The sequence below is a fragment of the Leptonotus elevatus genome, chromosome 10 (genome assembly GCF_054856555.1).
Source record: "Leptonotus elevatus isolate MCC_2025b chromosome 10, RoL_Lele_1.0, whole genome shotgun sequence".
Taxonomy (NCBI): domain Eukaryota; kingdom Metazoa; phylum Chordata; class Actinopteri; order Syngnathiformes; family Syngnathidae; genus Leptonotus; species Leptonotus elevatus.
Window position 1 is genome coordinate 20912847 of NC_141248.1, and position 21166 is coordinate 20934012.

The 21166-nt window shown below is 39.8% G+C and overlaps 2 protein-coding genes across 2 annotated transcripts; one reads left to right on the top strand and one right to left on the bottom strand.

The window, feature by feature from the left end:
* Positions 1-10158: 10158 nt before the first annotated feature.
* Positions 10159-12356, bottom strand: snrpc (small nuclear ribonucleoprotein polypeptide C). The gene is made up of 6 exons (XM_086087745.1): positions 12193-12356; positions 11621-11663; positions 11432-11540; positions 11279-11338; positions 10687-10791; positions 10159-10596 (listed from the first exon to the last, which is right to left on the bottom strand). The coding sequence occupies exons 1-6, from the start codon at positions 12198-12200 to the stop codon at positions 10478-10480; spliced, it is 444 nt and encodes a 147-aa protein (XP_085943871.1). The 5' UTR covers positions 12201-12356; the 3' UTR covers positions 10159-10477.
* A 339-nt stretch (positions 12357-12695) lies between these two features.
* ilrun (inflammation and lipid regulator with UBA-like and NBR1-like domains) lies at positions 12696-17436 on the top strand. Its single transcript, XM_086087744.1, has 5 exons — positions 12696-13101; positions 13945-14099; positions 14393-14590; positions 14772-15019; positions 16300-17436. The coding sequence occupies exons 1-5, from the start codon at positions 12944-12946 to the stop codon at positions 16333-16335; spliced, it is 795 nt and encodes a 264-aa protein (XP_085943870.1). The 5' UTR covers positions 12696-12943; the 3' UTR covers positions 16336-17436.
* The last annotated feature ends 3730 nt before the right edge of the window (positions 17437-21166 follow it).

Below are 21166 nucleotides of genomic sequence, written 5' to 3' on the forward strand. Positions count from 1 at the left end.
CTCTTACCTCGTTAGGTCTTCCTGCCGCGGGTGAACGTCCTCTCCCAAGGATGTCCCAAGATTTCTGTCGCCGACAGAATCCCAGAAGGATCCCGAAAAAGCCCGGCTCTCATTCCGAGTGACAGCCGGGTAATCGGGTTACTGGTGCGCATTGAAGACGGGGGATGCCCGCTTTGCCTTCGATGAACGTCTCTGCCGAAGACGCATGAAATGGAGGTCACTCCGGATCTCCTTCGTATTCGGAGGCCAGACATGATGTCACATCTGTTACCGCGTGTCTGTTCGCTGCTTGGGGCTTCCGTTTCGCTGCGCATCCGGATCAAGGTACAAAATACAGATTTATGAATTTACATTTACAATTCTTAAATGGCCTTGGTAGAGGTTCGCACTTCATTTAGCAACGTCCTAGCAAGAGTCTAATCACAACCTTTAAGCAACGCTAACCTTTAAAGTGAATTCAGAGATTTGCTTCCAAAAAAAAAGAAAAGTATACAGCACATGTCTGGTGATGCACTTGTAGAGTTTTAGAGTGCCTCATTGTTGGCCGTGAGTGCCCGCACGTCATGAGGAAGTTACTCTTTTTCTTTTTAATCAGACTTAACAGCCAGTGTGAGGGCCAGTGGTGTGCCACTTTAGAGTGCCTCGTTGTCAGTCGTAAGTGCACGTACTTCATGGAGAGAAGATGGATTAGTGACTGATTTAAATAAAAAAAAACAAAAAAACTTTTATTTCCCATTTTGTTGTGATTTACATTGTATGTTTAAGCTGGCTAAGACTAAGTCATCGACCATAACAACAAAGTGTTGATCTCAGAGCCATGTCGCCATGACGACCACCTCCTCCTCCTCTTCTTCATCATGTCCTCTTCGTCATGACGGGCCGCCATCTCCATGCACAGTACGCCTGGGCGCGCGTGCCCTCAATCAGCCAAGCTCCTCCGCATTGCTCACCTCGCGTCTCTCGTGGGGGGGGGGGGGGGGGGGGGGGGGATTCGCGCCGCTGCGAATGGTGCTGAGCCGGCAAAATACAAACGCCACATCTAATGAAACCAAGTGAAGAGGAGCACGTCGGAAGATCTCCGTGACCAGGATGATTATGTGCACACTATTTATATTTTTAGGTTTAACACAGTGGCGTCCAAACTTTTTATATCGAGGGCCATATTCAGGAAAAAATGAAAGAATGCAAGGGCCACTTTGAATTATCTGGCAGTGACTTCACATTCAGAAACAAAACCGCAGCAATCTATAATGAGCAATTTTTTTAAGCAGTTCGCTTGAGGTTCGTCATCATCATGTGTTCACGAATTGGACAAAGTGGAGAAAAAATGTTGTGCTTACTTTATTAATTGAAAACGGTTTCCTCTCATCAATATAGAGTTTGCGTGAACGTGTTTTTTAATACTTTGTCCTTCACTCCCAAAAACATATTTACACATTTCTTATGGTTTTTTTTTTAATGCAAGAGCATGCAGAAGGCTTTGATTCAGCTTTTGACATGAAGAGGAGGCTTAAAGCAAGGGTAGTTATTACAAAAAACGGCCAGTAGGTGGCAGCAGAGTATAAAAGCTTAGCCAGGGCCATGTTGCAACAAGCTCTTTTTGTCAATGTTTTCACCAGGAATGTGAATATTGATGAAACTTTGCTATATTCTAATGCTAATTGAAGCAAAACGGAAACGGATACCAATATACTTTCTTCCCTGATGAAAGTTAGAGTTAAATTTGTGGGAGTTGAGTTAAACTCCCAAACTCTAATTTTAACATTTTCAGGTGTTATATGGTGTCCAGAGTAGGTGTTACTTGCTTCACAGTGTTGATCACATAGATTAAATCTGAATTTCCCGCAAAGACTGAGAAATATGGTAGCTGGCTAGCTCGGTGTGTAGCGCTGCCGCAGTACTTCGGCTCAAATCTAATCAGGGTAAACTTTTAAGGAGTCAAACTAACACTGACTGAGAGAGAAAACCAACGTGTCTGAGAAGAGTTTCTTGTCTACTCCTGTAGTGTTCTTTTATGTCTGCTTAGTGAGTTAAAAATGTACTCTCTCCCTGTGTTAAATATTTAACTATTTTAAAAATGTTGATTTAACTCTCGAGAGTGTGGAGCTATACAGTATAAACGTTGAAAAACTCAATTCAGCAGTGGAATTTTTTTGCTGTGTTCATGCCACGGTGCTGCTAAATAACAGACGATGCGTTGCAAACGGCCCCCGGGCCGAAGTTTGGACACCCCTGATTTCACGGCATCGCGTCTTCACGGCCTGTTAAGAGCGACATACTGTAAGCGCAAACATGAAGGAGCCGGCTGATAATCCTCGAGGGAGAAAGACAGCCGTGACTTATGAACAATTCGCCACACACGCCACAGAGAGGCCGCCGCCGTGTACAGGAAGGAGCGCGACAAACGATGCACACGCGGGTCGCGGCTGGGTTGCGTGCTCTGCGGCGCACGAACGCATCTTTAGGATTCCGGGTCCTATCCCCCCCCCCCAACACTACCCCCCCCCCCCCCCCCCACTGGCTCTTCTCCGCTGATGCGTGGTTGACACGGCGAAGAACAACTTCCTCACTCACACAGACGATCCGCCGGCATCCGTGACCCCCCCACCCCCACCCCCCCGCGGAGGCTGAGACCAGACCTCGCCTCGCCACATCACTGCCAATCAAGCCGGTTGAGGCAATCCAAGGGAGAGTTGAACAGTTCTTTCGGGGGTACTACTTCAATTTCAGGTACGCGCCTTGAAAGTCAAGCCGTCATCGTGCACATGTGCGATGTCGGCGTGTCGAAAGAATTCAGAATGTTTTTATTCTTTTCACCCAAGCAAGCAAGAGTGGCTAGCGAGAACTTTCTGGAGCGGCTAACAAGAGCTGCTAGCGGGAGAAGCTAGCAAAAGCTAGGAAGAGCAAAACGGCGGGAGCTCGGAACTTCAGGTACTCAGCAAGACCTACAATTATATAATATATATATATATATATATATATATAATATATATATATATATATATATATATATATATATAAACATCTATATGCATTTTTTCTGCATGTACTTAATGAAGCATATGGTAGATTGTTTGAATTTGGCTTGCATTTATTTCCCCCCCTTAAAGAGTCCTAATGCTCTGTTGCTGACCTCAAGGAAGCAGTCGTCCTGCTTGTCCACAAAACAACATTCCCAACACCACCACCCCCCCCCCCCCCCCCGACAGGAAAAGTCGTTCCCCCGTGCTCAGCGGCGGAAAACCGGCGTCTATAAATAAGCGGGTAATTTATACAACAAGTTGAACGCACCGCACAACTTCGACACGTTAGCGTGAAGATTGTGAGAAGATTAATTTAGCACGCTGCAGAGACTCAGAGGAGATAAAGTGTGCACGTACTGTACGTGTGGTTGTGTATGTGTGTGTGCTGGGTTAAGTGCATGTGTCAGTGAAAAGACTGGGCACTGCTCCATGTTTCTCGGCGCGCCATCAGCAGAGGAAGATGACGACAACAACCCCTGACACATTTGAATGCCTCCAGCCCAGAATTGACCCCCCTCCAATTTAAAAAAAATAGATATACCAAAAGTGAAGTTTTTAGGGAGGAAACGATTATATGTCATATTAAAACCATCACTTTACCGACAGTACTTCAGTTGGGAAGAATTTGAGCAATTTGGATCCTGTCAACGTCAGCGACGGCCCGATTGTCGGTTATTATCCTGTGGGGTGGTTTGTATGCGTGTAACCCATCTACGCTAACAGTTAGCCTAGCGTCTTCTATTAAACCAAAACTGTGCCCGTTAAGTGTAATGTGTTAACATGTCACCACTGTAATTTTCTAATGACATTTGGGATAAGACCTTTTATCATCCTGCTAGCTGCGGATGCTATCGCTAATGCTTGGGGAAACAAACTTTGCTCGTCCCTTGGTAAAGTCTTCTCACTCTGGTTACACATCAAACTTTATCGTTTTAATAATGGCTCTTTGGTCAGCCCCCAAAGACCCCCCCCCCCCGCCCCCCCAGCACTCAGGCTTTTAGCCTTTCCAACTTTTACTCTCATAGAATCTTCTGTAGCTACTAAAAGAACTTCTCTTAAAAATAGACTCTTGCCTTCACTTTTTATGGAGCTTCTTTTTTTTTAACTAGTTGTGAGCTCAAAAGCCAGACAGCGCTTGAATATTCACTCACTTTATTACCATCGCTACGGGCAGTTTTCCGTTTGGAGATCTATACTAAATGTCATCTTTTAATTTATATAAATGGATGAAAATTCAATCAATTTTGTCTAACGTCCCTCGTGAGGAAAAAGCGGTTCAGATAATGGATGGATAATTGAGGCGCTAGCATGATCCTCATTTTTGAGTCTCTTCTTCACTTGGACAGTTGGCATCCACCCATGGAATTGCATGTTACTGCCACCTACAGGATGCAAGTGAAACTGTATCAGCTTGAACATGGCATATGCGTATTCAAATCTGTTCCAGGAAGCTGTTTAACCTGAACTGGTTTAAATTTTGAAGGCATTTACCCATAGCAAACATCGTAAATAAAAGGGGTCAACTTAATCTTAATAAAAAAAATATTAATTACTGTAGTCAAAATTTCACTTGTGTTTTATTTCGGTAACATTCTAGCATGTGACTTTCTTTAGTTTTTTTGTTTTTTACCACATTGTAAAATTACGACTTTTCCATGAAAATCTTTCACTTTTTCTTGAAAAATTCAAACTTCAATATCAAAAAGTTATTACTTTCGCCCAAAAATAGGCTATAAGAAATTCTCCTGAGATTATCTTGATTATTCTCAGAAGATTATGTATATTATCTCATGAGAATTGAAATTAAAATTATGACTTAATTCTGTAAAATTTAACGACTATGATTATTAATATAAGACTTCTTTTTTTTTCTTTTAAAATTTTGACTATCTCTTAAATGTTTTACTTTAGTCTTGTAGGATTACTATGGTATTCTTATTTAATTTTGACTTTGACAATTTTTTGTGAGGAAAAATTACAACTTTATTCTTAAGAGATACAGTAAATACTTTATTCTCATAAGATTTTTTTTTTTTTCCTTAGAAAAAATATGATGTTATACTTGTGGTTTATGGCTTTATTCTCATAAATGATGGCTGTAAGATTGCGAGTTTTCCCCTGTAAATTAAAACTGTATAGAAAACAAAACCTAGCTTTATTTTTACAAGATTAGGACTTTTTTCTTATAAGACTACAAATGTATTCTTCTAAAAAATTATGACTACTCTCTTGAAATTACAACATTTAAAAAAAATCTGTTTTTTTTAAACGCATAATACAGCACGGTTTTAAGATTTGTGTTCAAGAATGAATGCGAGTGTACCCTACTGCATCTTTAAGATCGTGCTAGTTCTGTGAATAGTGATGTTTTATTTCAGAACCCCCTTGAGACCTGGCAGAGCGACTCTCTTTGAAACCCTTTCGTTTTTTTTCTTCTTTTTTTTTCTGTCCACTTTAAAACAACACAGCTGAGTCAGGTCGTGTTGGTGGTGCTTTCTGTCTTTTTTTGCTAAATGCTCTCACACATGAACTTGAATCAAATCAAATAAAACATGCGCTCATGTCGTAAGACAGAAAGTCTGCTGACTTTGAAGAAAAGACAGCAGCGCTAAGCAAATTGGCGCGCGGCGCGATAACGGCCGGCGCGCTTCCATTAAATGCTAAATGAGTTTTTCACTTGTTGACTGACAGGAGGGGAAGAAAAGAAAAAGTCTGCACAGGAGATAAGCGCAAACGTGAACAATAATTGAGGCCTCTGAGGTCGGAGGGAAAACATATTTCTCCCTTTAGTTTCTTTCTGCCGCAATCGTCATCAATTAAACTGCTAATTGTGCACTTTCGTTTAGCTTGTACAGTATTTCTTTTCTCTCTTTCTACGAGAATACAAAGTTAGATTGCGAGAAAAGTCATTTTCGAGAAAAAGCTGTAATATCACAAGAATACACTTGGAAATGTATTAGATGTCAAATTTCCCTCGTGAAATTTACGCTATGAAATCCTTGACACTCTATCTAATGCAGAAAAGGATTTTAGGAGGGTTTTCCCCCCTCTAGAAAAACAATGTGACTTTTAACTTGAAAAATTGCAAAATTTTTATACTGTATTTTTTTTTTTTATTCATTCTCATAAGATTACGATTTTTTCCCTCCAAAAAACAGGCTAGTTTGTTCTTATTAGGTTATGACTTTTACCTCAAAAAGTATGACTTTCTCCTATAAAATAATAGTATTTTTCAAAAAAAAAAAAAAAAATAGGAATTGAATTTCGTAATCGACACTTGATTAGTATGACGGCCACATATAAAAAAAAAATTGGGGGGAGCTTGGGGGCAATATTCGGAGGGAAAAAACTCACAAACTTGCCACTTTATAAAGTCACAGTTTTCTTTATAAAGTGGCAAATTTGCGAGTTTTTTTCTCGGGATATTGCTCCCACCGTCTAAAAAAATACATAATTATACGTGGCCCTAATACGCCGCTGTAGATTCGTGTAAAATCGTAACTTTTTTTTTGTTTTTAAGTACTCTAAACTTAAAAGATTCATTCTCATAAAATGTCACCCTGCAACATTTCTAAGATACACCAATGTTTCTATATGTTACTGTATAGTGTAAACACGTGCGCGTGGGAGCAGGACCACTTTCTGTAAGTAGCGACACAAATTGGCAAGTGCTTTTTCCTTGGCGCTCGGGACCAGATGCAGCATATGTCCGAGGTGATGATAAAACATTCAAGTGCTCTCATCAGAGGTGAGGCCACATGAAAAATGGAGAAGCTTTTTCCAATTTTAGCTCCTCGTCAACAAACAAAAATACCCCCAAAAAAGGGTGTCACTAAGTGAAAGTTGAAATTTGACCAAAATAATAGCGCAGGACCTCGGAGTAATGAAAATCAGAGGACTGACTTTTACTTCTTCTTTGGCTTTAGGACAAAAGGAATGTTAAAATGTATTTTTAATATCTAGTACCAGTAATAACTCCTTTTCTCATGGTGACTCATATAGGAATTGAATGGAACATTTCAATAACGTGACGTCATATTGTTATTGTAGAGCTGCAGGAAAAAACATTACAGAAAAATATTACATTTTTCTCTTAAAAAGAATTTGCATACATGCAATCATTTTACAAGAATAAAGTTGAGGAAAAAAAATGACTATTAAAAGAGGAAAAACTGACTATTAGGTGAAATAACACATTCATTCAGAAATATAAATTGTCTTAAGATTGTTTTTGTTTTTCTTAAAAAATTACATAATCTATTCTAGTGAGGCTGTTAATTTACTTTAAAATTTACATATTAACTCATTCACTGCCATTGACGGCTATAGACAACAACAATTAATTTTAACTATTTCTATTAATTTAACATGTTTTTACTATTGAAGTCATGCGATTAATTACAATTAAAAATGTTACTTGCCTGACGCGATTAAAAAAAAGATTATTAAAAATTAGGGGCGTCATGAGATTGACATTTTTAATTGTAATTAATCACATGACTTCACTAGTTAACTCACGATTAATCGCAAATTTGATATCTGTTCTAATACAAATAAAAATTCTATGTTTTCATACTTTAGTTAACAAAAGTGGGAAAAAATTAACGAATAGAAATAGTTCAAATTAATTTTTGACATCTATAGCCATCAATGGCAGTGAATGAGTTAAGTATCATTAGATTGTGACAAAATTACAAATTTCAACTTTTTGTAAAAGTTGACATTTTCAGCGTTGATTAAAAAAAAGTAGGGGACTTAAAAGTCAGCCTTGTGGGATACCACATTTAACTTTCTACAATAGCTTTCTGATTAACACTTATCTATCTATCTATCTATCTATCCAACTTACAATTTTTATCTTGTAAAAATACAGCATTTTCTGAAATAATAATAAAGTGACAAATTCATTTTTGCAACATTATCTTGTAAAATTACAACCCTTTCTTGAAAAATTACAACTTTTTATCTCGTAGATCGGGAATATAAAAAAAAGATGACTTAGTAATAACAGCCTACCAAGAGTAATTCCTCCATCTTACGTGAAGACCTAAACGTGACTTTGAGCCCTACTATCTCCATCTTCTGCCTCACTAAGTGCCACAAAACACCCTTGTGGGCCGCCCACCAGCATGGGACACCGTGTGGACACTGACTGTCATTCTCCTCTCTCACCTGCTGCTGCCGCTGCTGCTACACGGACATGTTTTATAAATAAGCGTGTTAAATATTCATACATCAGCATCTGCACCCAAACGCAGACTGCTGACTTTTCCTAAAATCACCAGAAGCAGACAAAAATTATGTAACAATCATACAATTATTACCATGATATGTATTATTTGTTATGGTTTTAGAGGACAAACTAAGAAATATGTTATTTTTATAAGCTTTGTCATAAAAATGTATACATTATTTTGATGTCATTCCAAAGCAAAAAAAACAGAAAGTCAACCATGGGAGACGCCAAATTACACTTTTATTAACTCATTCACTGCCATTGACGGCTATTGTCGTCAAAAATTCATTTGAACTATTTCTATTAGTTTAACATTTTTTCCCACTTTTGTTAACAAGAGTATTTAAACCCTTTTTCTTTTTCTTTTTTGTATTAGAACAGATCGTGAGTTAACTAGTGAAGTCATGCGATTAATTACAATTAAAGATTGTAATCTAATCTTTTCTTAAAAAAATATTTTCTTTTTTTTAAAGTAATTCTTATCATTATTTTTTTTATTATTTTTAAGAAAAGAGTATTAAATCAGGGGCGCATGACTTCACTAGTTAACTCACGGTTAATCACAACATTTATATCTGTTCTAAATGTACCAAAAAAAACTAATTTCTAGGTTTTCATACTCTTGTTAACAGAAGTGGAAAACATTTTCAAACTAATAGAAATAGTTCAAATGAATTTTTGACGTCTATAGCCGTCAATGGCAGTGAATGAGTTAATGGACCTTAGAAGGTGCTTGAGTGATTCGTAATGAAAGGAGCAACACTTTTATAGTAAAAAGGCACTTTTCTCATTTCCATTTCTGGGCTCTATGGTTATCGTCACACTTCTCCCTTCTGCGAGCAGTCTGTCACCCCTTCATCGGAAGAAAAGCTCCACATTGAATATTCATAAAGACGTTGTTTTTTTCTCCCTCTCGTGTCACGTGACAGACACTTTGCATAAAATGTGCATGATGTGAGAACGTGTGGGTGGTGCTCAGTGACCATCACGTGACAGAATCCATGTGCTCTCAGTCTCTAAAAGTAGTGACGGATGTGGTCCTCGCTACACGAGGTTTAATTGGTTTGTCTTATATTTATGGCCTCCATGTTTTTCATGCAAATGTCTACTGTAATTGTGACTTTACTATTGTGGCATACATGTTAATGACTCTCTGGCTCCATCTGTCGGTACACGTTCTCATTACTAATGGATTACTGTACTATACAGTATACAATACAGTATTGAAGGAATAAACGATGAAGGCATTTTTGATGCATCACATACTAATGCGACAAGTGTGTACATTCTGCTAAGATGCTGGGAGGGTTTCGTTTTTTCCCAGAATGCACTTGGTAGGATTAAAAATGGATTATATCCCGTCCGTCTGTGTGCATGTGCCTTTACAATGCTAATAATGTTCCTTTTTGATGGTGTCAGAATGGTGTTTATTTAACTGCATATTTTAGCTAACAGTTATGCAAATTAATGAGAGCCCTCAAATATTCTTGTGTTAAACTCTAGGCCAAAAGACACCAGCCACATCATTTTACCTGACTAAAACTAATTATATGTCTTCATGTTTCTTTATCAAATCTATTTAAAAATAATAATAATTAAAGTAATTTAACTTAACATTGAGACATTTCAAATACATTTCGCTGCAACCTCATTTTTGGTACTATTTTCATTCACCTGTCACAAGTTCACAAATCCAATCAATCAATTTGTTGACAAAGACACCCATTTATCTGTGTGCACCTACAAACTCTAATTATACAAACAATCAAAACAATATTTTTGTAAAAGTACAGGCTTAAAAAAAAAAATGGAAATCTCGCTTGCATTAGAATTACTGCAATGTGAAAGTTGCCATGTTATGTCACGTCAGTGAAGATGAAAATGAGAAAGGCAAGACTCGGGGTTGAAATGACTGCTTTATTTCTCAGCAGTGAAATATGAAAAAAAAAAAAGGGCAAGATTTTTGTAATAAAAACGTTCAAAATAAGAATCCGAGTTCGAAGACGTGTGTCTGTAGAGTGAGGAGACCACAAGCACAAAAAAGAAGTATTGTATCCAAGTTGAGTGTCTCCTAATAAGTAGGAATAAATACATGATGTATGACAATATGTGAAAAGTAGAAACTTTGAATGGAAACAAAGTGTGGTGTCGTCACTCTGCAGCGCCTCCTTGTGGCAACAACGCTTAACAACAGCAGCAAATATCACTGACGCTCGTCTTATCTGTCCGGTCTCATCATGCCGGGCCTGACCGGCATCATCATAGGTCGAGGGTGACGCATCATGTGAGGTGGTCCCGGCATCATCTGCATGGGCGCTCCCATCGGTGGCCGCATTCCTGCTCGTGGACATGTCGGGAAGTGGGAGTTTACGCCTTCAGATTTAAACACCAGTGTATCTGTTTGATCAAAGCTGTGAAAGGTCATACCAGGTCCGCCGGGCATCATTCCGTGAGGTGGGGGTCCCATCATGGGCATCATTGGGGGACCGGCCATGGGCGGTGTGGGCAGCATGCCTGGACGTGGAGGACCACCTGTGTCAAGCACAGACATTTTGATTACACTTGCGTTGTCCAAGCAGGCGTCGCCATCCTCATGGTCTATCTTTGACTTTGAATGTGCGTGGCCTTAAAAGGCGGGGCCTGTCCTAGTGAGTGCCAGGGCATCAAATTGTGGCCATTATAGCTTGTGTAAAAATATATTTGGTTTATTTTTTTATTTTTTTTTAAACAAACAAATTCATCTAAGATTGTAAATACAATTAAATTTTCTCATGCTGTACTTATTTGTAATGTTTCCAGTGCAACAGCAGCAGCGGCAAAGTCCAGCATGTTGTGTCAACATGGCACAGCGAAAACGGCCAATGAAAACACGATTTTGTTGCATTGCGTTGCTCACGACCGCCCACCAAGGTATCTCCTTCCAAAATTTGGTTTAAAGAAGAAAAAGCCCCTTGCAGTTACTTTGGTTTGAAAAGCCAAGTGTGACAGGTCTCACGCGATTCGTTCCATGCTAACTTACCAGGAGGGGGGGCACCTGCAAATGGCGTGGGGGGGATTTTTCCTTGTTGAAAAGCAGCCGCTGTTGAAAAAGGGGATTAAAAAAAAACATAGCACCTCATTAGGCATTTGTTACAAACGTGACAACACAATCTTTAAACCCCAATTTGCTTACTGGTTTTATCGATCAGGCTCTGGGCCTGCTCCTCCATCCATTTCTGGTAGTAGTCCTTCACATTTTCTTTGTGTTTTCTCCCACTGCAGTGGGTCTTCCTCACCGACGGCTGAAACCCCAGAAGAGAGAGGATGGATTTTAACAGACACGTGTCATCATTTGTTAAGGAATTCATGATGCTGTGCTTACCGAGTCGTGTGTCAGGTAGGTGTCGCAGTAATCACAGTAAAACCTGTGGAATGAGATTACAAAAAAAATATTCACTTTTTAAGCACTTTTACCAGAAACATTATTGTAAATTTTGGCTACTATTCTTATGTTACACCCAATTTATAAACAGGGTTCATGCCTTAGCTGTAGGCCTACAGTTCGAAATTAGTATTGTATGCACTTGCACAAGAAGTTGATCAGCGTGTGGTCCAGTCTACTACAAACGCTAACAACAAAATGTATACAATTAATTCAAACAGCTTTTGAATATACTCACAATATCATGCTACTGATAATTTATTTGTCAGATTAACATTATACTGGACCAAAAAAATAAATAATCCAAACCAAAAATTTATCGGAGAGTTTCGCTCCAGAAAATAGACGGAGCCGGAACAAAGCTAGCACTACCTCAAAAGATAAGCAGTCGATTATTTTTGTTGTGTTCTAACGTTAACCTCCACCAGTAATATATATTAACGTTTGTTTCATTGTTTGAACGTTTTGAATCCACTGTTTAATCACCACAAACAAAGAATATAACGACTTACTTCGGCATGTTTCAAGGGAGACTGCGTCCGAGACCGCCACTCCGGTGTTCTCAATAAAGGCTCCGAGCAGAAACGTGTCCTATCCACAACAGTTCCGGCTAAAAAGCTGTGGTAAGAACGTGTTGTTTATCACCAGGGTTCCGACCCACTCTTAGATAGAGATTTTATTTTAAAATACATACAAGATAGTGCCATATTAAAAAATAAATAATTGCAGAAGTGGGTGGCATTTCGGATCTATTACCAAGGCAAATTTTGAAACAGTTTACATTTAATGAACCCGATTAAATGGCTGTCCGTATGGATTTAGCGCCAAACAGGTCCAAAATCATGGTTGTTGGAGAAAAGGCTCGAGCACGTTAATCGTTTCACACGCTAAACAAATGTCATGTGAGGATGGAAGATACTTGAAACGCTTCAATATTAGCATGTACCGCATGAATCTGTTTTCACGTTTCAGGTGTTCCGCGGTAAAAAAAAAAAAAAAAGAGCAATTTGTGAACTCCAGTGATGAGCCAATCGGAAGAGGGCTGCAAATAGCAACAGATGACGTCATCACGCGGCGTGATTGGCGCGGGTGACGCGCTGGGCTGTTGCAACGTCAAACTTCGTCCCCCTTGCCGTGCCATGCGCATTGGCGCTTGTTGTTGTGGCGGTGGAGCAGCTTGTTATGGCTAGGCGAGGCCTGGGACCCGACTGAGAGAGGCTTCCCCCCCTACCCCTTACCCCGCCCTCCTCCCCCACCACCCCCATGGAGGGCACGGATATGGACGTGGACGCGGAGCTCATGCAGAAATTCAGCTGCATGGGCACCACGGACAAGGACGTCCTCATCACGGAGTTCCAGAGGTTGCTGGGCTTCCAGCTCAACCCCGCCGGCTGCGCCTTCTTCCTGGACATGACCAACTGGTGAGAGCGGGGATGAGGCGGGGGAGGAGGCCCCCGCGGGTGTGTTGTTATGTCACGGGACGGCGAGTTAGCCGCATAAATTAGCTTGTTCGCCTACGTTCACGCGCTAATAAAATAGAGGCGATACGCATGGCGCGAAGTTACTTTCGGTTTATTTCACAGCTCGTACGCGGCGTTAAACGGAAAGTTTCGAGGTAAACACACGCCAGTTTCCCGCCGAGGGGTTAATTAAATCCCCGTGTGCCGTCTGCTTGAGCTAGCCGCGCTAGGGCTATCTCTCGCGCGACGTTACGTCATCCACGCCAGCGACGTCAGGGTGACGTCATCGGTCGTGATGCCTCGGCGGAAACCAACAAGTCGCTCTGAATCAAAAATAGACCATCATTTCATTTTAATGTGACGTTGAAATACATGGTTGGAGTGGAACACAAGCTAATACAAAAACCTGTCATGTGGCAGGGGTTGGGTTTTTAAAGTAGGTTTGAATTTGGGCTTTTAAGGCATGGTTGGTGTTATTGTTAGCCAGTAAATGCTAAGCCTGTGTTAGCGTGTCAAGTCAGGGATAGGGTTTCAAAAGAGGATTTCAAGGTTGGATTAGAGTTCAAATTGTAGGTTAACTTAAATTTATGACTTAAAGTTGAATTTGAAATATTTGAAATTGGGGTTTGAAGACAGAGTTAGCATTTCAAGACAGTGTTAGGGTTTTTGAATTAGTACTGCAAGCTTGGGTCAGACTTTTGAAGTACTTTTGCAAATCAGGGTTTGGGTTAGAATGTGACGCATCAAATCCCTGCTGGCATTCGCACCGCGGTAATCTTTGACATCTTTTTCCACTGTTGACAGGAACCTTCAGGCTGCCATCGGCGCTTACTATGACTTTGAGAGTCCCAGCATCAACACGCCGTCTATGTCATTTGTGGAAGACGTGACGATCGGAGAAGGCGAGTCGGTCCCGCCAGACACGCCCTTCACAAAGACCTGGAGGATACAGAATTCAGGTATGACCGGCTGTTGGCATGCTGATGTGACAAAATGTTAATTTTTTAATTTATTTTTTATGGGGATTCATGAAGAAGAGATACACAGCTCCAATTTACAAAGAGACTCGTGATCTTCGGGAAGAGTGTACTTGGCAAGTTCACGAGACAGTGTTCTGCGTTCTTTATTGAGAGACGGCCATAGCGGGAAGAGATTTTTGTCATCGTTTCCTGTTCAAGTCAGCGGCAGTCATTCACCCGCTGAAGTAACTTTGGCGCCCAATGTTGAAAAAGGTGTCCACTCACTGCTGTAGGCGCAGAGTCATGGCCGCCGGGCGTGTGCCTCAAGTACATCGGCGGCGACCAGTTTGGTCACGTCAACACGGTGATGGTGAAGTCGCTGGAGCCTCGGGAAGTGGCCGACGTCAGCGTGCAGATGAGGAGTCCCGCCTCCTCCGGCATGTACCAGGGCCAGTGGAGGATGTGCACCGCCACCGGCTTGTTCTACGGAGGTACGGTTCAGAAAATGTTTGGCTTGACTTCCGCTTCAATTGAGACCTTACAGTAGAATAATTCACATTTCCCAGGCATCTTGAATGCATCATTAGCAGCTACTTCAAATCCATGCTAAGGAATGATGTCGCTGACGCTAACGACGCGTGGCCGTTGTGACGAGGTGTCATTTGTGTTCAGACGTGATCTGGGTGATCCTGAGCGTGGAAGTGGGCGGCCTCCTGGGCGTCACGCAGCAGCTGTCGTCCTTCGAGACGGAGTTCAACACGCAGCCTCAGCGCGACGTGCAGGACGACTTCAACCCCTTCGCCTCGCCGCACAAGAACAAGCGGGACTCCGACGGCGGCGAGAACACGGACGCTCATAATGCCGCCAACAGGACGTCCAACGGCCTGCAGGCCGATCTGACGCCGGTCACGCGTGGACAGGTGCGCTTTGAAATCTTATGTTTGTTCTACTATTTATTCACAATACAGCGCACAGCGAGTTTCTTAATAATATGACCTATTCCTCAAATATATTTTAATAACGTATCTTTCTCAAAAAAATAATCCCTGAAAAGCCGACTATTGCTCTTGAAAATAAAATGTGTTTTTGCACATATATTTTTAAATCCTCCGACTAACTATATATATTTTTAAATATAAAACTTAATTTATCAAAGAAAAAAAACAACTTTTTGTCTAAAGTCTGAACTAAATATAGATTTTTCACACAAAATAAAAGTCTTAAAAATTAATGGAAATATATGACTTTTCTTTAAGCCTGTATCACTTTTTTTATATAATTTTCTTGAAAATAAAAGCTTTTCGAAACATAATGTTTCTGGAAATTAGGGCTGCTCGATTGTGAAGAAATTATTAATCATGGTTATTTAGGTAATAATTGAAATCACGTTTAGGATGAACATTTATTTTTCGTTACAAAACAGGAAAATGTTTAAACATTTGAAACTTTGAAACACTATAATTATGCAAGTTCCCTTTTCATGAAACAAAATTGATTAAATTAGTTATTTTAAATGTAAAAAAAAAAAGGTGCAAATGTATCAATTTAAACAACTCAAAATTAGTATTAATAATCTTTTTTGACGGTTATGCTGATTTTCTAATTGTGGGGTGTAACAATTGAAATTGTAATTGAATTTTGATTCATTGCAAAGCTCTACTACTATTCCAAAAATAAATGACTTACTTTTCAAAAATAGCCCTTATCCTACAAAAAATATTTTTTTCCTTAAACATACCTTTCTCTGAAATACACAATGTTTTTCTTTAAAAAAAAAAAGTACCACTTTTAAAAAAAAATACTCTGGTCTTTCTCAAAAACACATTTTTTCTTCAAAAATAGAGCAACATAATTTTTCCTCAAAAGTACTACTTTCAGAGATGCAGTGATTAATTGACAACTAATCAATAAAAAAAAACAGCAATTATTTTTATTATTGATCTATCATTTAGAGACCATGTCCTCAATTTCCACCTCTCAAAAAGTAAATATTGTCCGATTTCTGTCATCCTCTATGAAAGCAGCCTTTCTATCTTTGTGTCCAATCAAAATAAACGATAAACATCCCTAAAGTCGGCATATATTCTTTAAAAACTTTAGCTTGCTGAGCTGTTATGGTCATCTTTATCTTTTACATTTGTATTACTCATGCACAGTTTTGAAATGTACAAAAATCATGTGTTGTTGTTGTTTTTTTCAGGGTGTTCACGGACCGTATCCGTTCGGACAGAGCTAGAGCGGCCCTCAGCTCCGGGAGTCCTGAACGGGGAGCGCGGAGGAACTGTTGTTTTCTAACGACTCTCCACAAATGCCCCCCTTCGCACGCGGACGGCGGCGGCGGCGGCGGCCGAACGTCCCGCCCGCACGCCTCAGCGCTTCTTTCAGATTTTTTTTTTTACATTTTTATTTTTTTATTTCAAGCATCCGGGCCATCCGCTTCACAGCACACTTTGGCCATCGCTCGGACGTCTGGACAAGATGTCGGCCTTAAGAAGTCTGCACGTTCACCTGGATTGCCCTCATGCTCACGTATCTCATTACTTCAAGGCTCACCCTGCGTCATCTTCCCGGGCGTCCATTGCATCTTTAATCCCCGCATAGAAAAACTCCCAAAGACAAAAGTGCGTCCGGTCGCACGGGGGGGACATGTTGTGACGTCATGGGACAATGTGTGAGTGTTTGTTTTTAAGGTGGGATTTCCAAAGCGTGCAGAAGTTTTGAAAAGGCGGGGTAAAAAAAAAAAAAGGAAAAGAAAAAAAAGTCTATTTTGCCTGGGTGAGTGGTTGTATTTTTCCACGTCTGTGTGTTTTTGCGCAGCGTGTGTGTGCATGCGTGTGTGTTGCATTGAAGTGACAAAGGAAAAGTGTGTGCGCGCGCGCTTGTGTACCATTTGAAGAATGCTCAAACCCGCTCATGAATCATCCACGTTATTTATTTGTACTCATGGTCAGCAGGTGGTGCTAGAAATCAAAATCAAATCTCACGTGCGTTTCCAATGAATTCAAGGAAAAAGTGACGCTGATTCCGCTTTGAGGGAGATTCGGCACTGATTTTCTGTTACTGCTGTTTGCACAAACATGGCTAAATGGTGATTTAAAAAAAATATATATAATTGGGGGGGTGGTGGGCGCAGGGGAGCTTGTGGTGGAACATGATGCTATCGTCTTCCATCGTCCTCCCTCCTGCCAAGCCCTCCCAAAAGGTTTGTGTTGTTCACAGCTTTAAGGAGTTTTTAACACGCACCAAATGGTCCTCATGGGAGCCACTTTTATCATCTTTCTGTCAGTCAGAGGCTTTGAAAGTGTATTTTTGAATGGAGAATAAAATGGGAAAAGTTGTCAGGATGTTTGTCAAGTTCCCCAGTTGTCTCAATGTCGCGTTTTACTTTAGTACGTTTATTTGCATTATAAACTCTTAAGGACGTTTCTCGGATTAGCCTAGAATAAAAAAAATAAAAAAAAAAACTTCCTGTACAATCGCATTTTGAGCAATGAAATGTTCACGTAACGCTTCTCCCTGATTTACTGGTGCAACCTTAGGCCCTACACTCACATTTTCGCCTTGTTTCTTCTTTTTTTTGTGTATTTTACTTGGCTAGCGCAAGTAGAATAAAGGCACTGTGGGATGGAACGCAGCCGATCGAAGTGGCTCCCCTCATTTTCTTTAAAATTGGGGTAGTCAAAGTGCACACAGTGCTTGACATTGCACAAGCAGAAATTGACTCACTGGGACCCGTGCATAAGACTGGCACGCAAAGTCAGTTTTTAGGCCGAGCGCTCGGGCACTTTTATTCAAAAAAAAAAAAAAAGCCCTTAATGTAATGAAATTGTATAGGCGGACCCAGTGGCGTAGCAGCATTCCCCAGGGTCCCCAAGCAAGAAGGGATTGGGTGCCCCGGCGGCCATTTGTAGTATACATAGTCCGTCATTTTAAAATCTTCAACAAACAATCACCATTAATTGTACTTCATTCAAGTGACTTATTTTGTTTCAGTTTGTTTAACTTTAGCAAGAATCCTTCTAAGTGAGTCAGAAAACAGGAAAATAAAATTACTAATAGCATGGTCGTTTAAAAAAAAAAAACCTTACTATATACATAGTCGTTTAAAAAAATGTTAGTAAAAACTAATGGCTGTTTAAACTTAGTAAACATCTTTTCTTTTCTTTTTTCTTTTTTACTTACACTTATGCACGGTCATTTACAACAAAAAAACGCTTTACATTGGATCGAAAAAAAAAAAAAAGGATGGCTTACTATATATACATGGTCTTTTGTTTTTAAATACCTTACTATACAGTTCATAAAAAAAACGCCTTATGCTGTGGCCAGTGAGTGTATAAATGACATTTAGTGTAAAACAATTCATTCATAAGGTGTTTAACCTTAAAGGTGTGCTTGTGCGTGTACAAATATTGACATCTGTTTTGTCTTTTTTTTTTTATCCAGAAGATTTCTATGATATGCCTGACACCTCTTTCATTGGAACTCACTCGGTCAACACGCTTGTTTGGTTTGATAACCGCTATCAAATCAAACAGACACACAAAAATATCACAATAGACAAAAAAAATTTATTTATGTGACAGTGAGGCTGATGGGTTGGCTGATTTGATAGCATCATTTAAAAACGGGTTTCTCCTGAAGGGAGGCTAGCAGCCAACTGAAATGTGTTCTTTAAACAGTACTGATCTTAATCTCAACTCACATAACACACTTATAACTTACTTATAACCTTATCTACAGTCATGAGTGTTGCCAGATCTAAAAACCGTTATGAACTCAAGTTATGAGTATTCGGTTTCATATGCGTCAGCGCGTTTGTTTTTGTTCTGTCACTTGAAATGTAAAGGTTGCCATTCATTTGTGGGAGTGCACGGAGGGGTCAAGGTGACGGAAAGGAAGAGCCATCTGCTTGATGGAGGAACTGCTGGCAGCATCGCGTGAACATGATTAGGTAGACCTTATCGACCAGGATGGAATGAACACCGCCGTTGTCATAAACGACAAGAAACACGCACACATGCAGCAGAAAAGACTTTTAACATGAAAGCAGAAATTGCTGCAATGGATGTCAGACAATTGTTTGGATTGTTCTTCTTAATTTAAGAAATAAATACTTTTTTTTCGGCAAAGAATGTACAATAATAAACGTGGAAATATGAAAATAAAAAATAAATACATTGTGTCTTGAAAGTAGAGGACAAATTCTCAAAATTTCAAACAACAAAAATATGACTCTCAAAAGTATATATTACTTTCCCCCAAAAGTCAAAAATAATTATTCAAAATATAAAGCATTTATGCTTTATCATTTGTTTTTAAAAGTACTGTATACACTTTTTGGAAAAAATAAGAACAAAATTGGAATTATGTTACTTTCGTAGAGAATATAGTTTATTTTCTCAAAAACATGTTATTTTTTAAAATGTTTAATTAATATGAGTTGATGTATGACCATTTCCTGAAATATAGAAAATAATTCTCAAATGTATTGTATCTTGAAAATCTCCAACTTGTTTCTTTAGAAGGAACCCCGACTTGTAATGACAAATTTGCTCTATATTATTTATTTGGTTGTTACTAACACAACTATGAGATTCATTTTTCAAAAATCATTTCCAGTTTGACACATTTTGTATAAACTTTATGGACATACGTCGCCATTGTTATTTACGTCGCAACGCATTCAGTGCGTCGTGACGTAGAATGGCGGCTGCACTCTCTACCGAGCAATGTGAAACGTCTACAAAGAAAGCAAGTTAAGCCTCAAAGCGTTCCAAAAGAAACAACAAGCGATCGGGAGAGTTACCTTCCTCTACGCCGTGCTCTCGTCCTTCACCAGACGCATTCGAGAGTTTTGAACGTCCCTTTCGGAACGCCAATACGTCACTACGCACTGAATGCGTTATGACGTAAATAACAATGGCAGCGTACGTCCAAATAAAGTTTCTACAAAATGTATTCAACGGGAAATGATTTGTATTGAAGTAATGTTGTGACTGGGAATGCAGCATCATGTCACCTTTGACCTCTCTCCAACTCACCATTGCCTGCAACCAAAGGGTGTTTGTCGACCCTCCTGGGGCGGCCCGGGCGGGAGGGGATCACGTCCCCTTGTTGACACAGGGTACACCTGCGCATGCTCATGACTCACACACATCTGTTTGCTTCTATTAGCTCGCTGGTGCTCAAGCGTGACAATGTTGTCCCTCGTCCAAAGGAACGTTCACACGCCACTCCAAGAAACTGCCATGCAAATGACTAAAGCCGAAAGCTAATGCTAGCTTGACAATCCCGAGGCCTTTTTGCACAATATGGCTTTTTTGACTCATGTCCACCGTCTTTTGACAACGTAGATTGACATTATGGAAATACATTTGGGCATTTTAATAAATAAATCAGTTGTGTCTACACGCCCGTTTAAAAAAAATTTGGTGCAGCAATACGCAACACTGAAAATAATTTCACAAGTTAGTTATTTCATAATGTTTTTTTCTGCATGCAGCATGCTTAAATACTAAACATCGTTTGCCCGATACCAATGTAGCCTATTTACTAAAAGTTTTTTCCCCTGGTTTTCCAAAACTTTCAAAAGTGACTCATGCTGCATGCCATAAAAGTGGTAAATCGGATTTAGCAACTCGATTGCGACCTCAAAGTGTTCCAGGCGAATGTAAACAACAAAGATGGCTCATTATGAAAATTCACTTTCAAATAATTGTTCACTATATTACTGATAAATGGGCTGAAATGTGGAGCAGAAGTTTATAGCAGCAAAAATATTCACAAATTTTAGATTTTTAAAATCAGCAATTACTGGCTGCACAGATGTAAGTAGAAGAAAAAATTACTTGCACTGTCTCTAATTTTAGGAGCAAAATGGAAAAAAAATATTATGTATATAACACCTTGATGCTGCTCTCATTTCACTTTCATCCAGTGGGATCAACTCCCCCACACACACACAAACGCACACACACGCCAGCTTGTGTGCATAGGTAAACAAGGCGGCCCTATAAATTCAAATAGCTGTCAATGGAGGTGGAATTCCTTCGCTGTGTAATGTG

Excerpts from the sequence above, each read along its gene's own strand:
- snrpc (XM_086087745.1), bottom strand. Across the intron at positions 11,541-11,620 it reads CCTACCTGACACACGACTCG|CCGTCGGTGAGGAAGACCCA; the intron begins GTAAGCACAGCA and ends CTGGGGTTTCAG. Across the intron at positions 11,339-11,431 it reads GAGCCTGATCGATAAAACCA|CGGCTGCTTTTCAACAAGGA; the intron begins GTAAGCAAATTG and ends CTTTTTCAACAG.
- ilrun (XM_086087744.1), top strand. The coding sequence starts at position 12,944 with ATGGAGGGCACGGATATGGACGTGGACGCGGAGCTCATGCAGAAATTC. Across the intron at positions 13,102-13,944 it reads TTCCTGGACATGACCAACTG|GAACCTTCAGGCTGCCATCG; the intron begins GTGAGAGCGGGG and ends CACTGTTGACAG. Across the intron at positions 15,020-16,299 it reads CGCCGGTCACGCGTGGACAG|GGTGTTCACGGACCGTATCC; the intron begins GTGCGCTTTGAA and ends TGTTTTTTTCAG.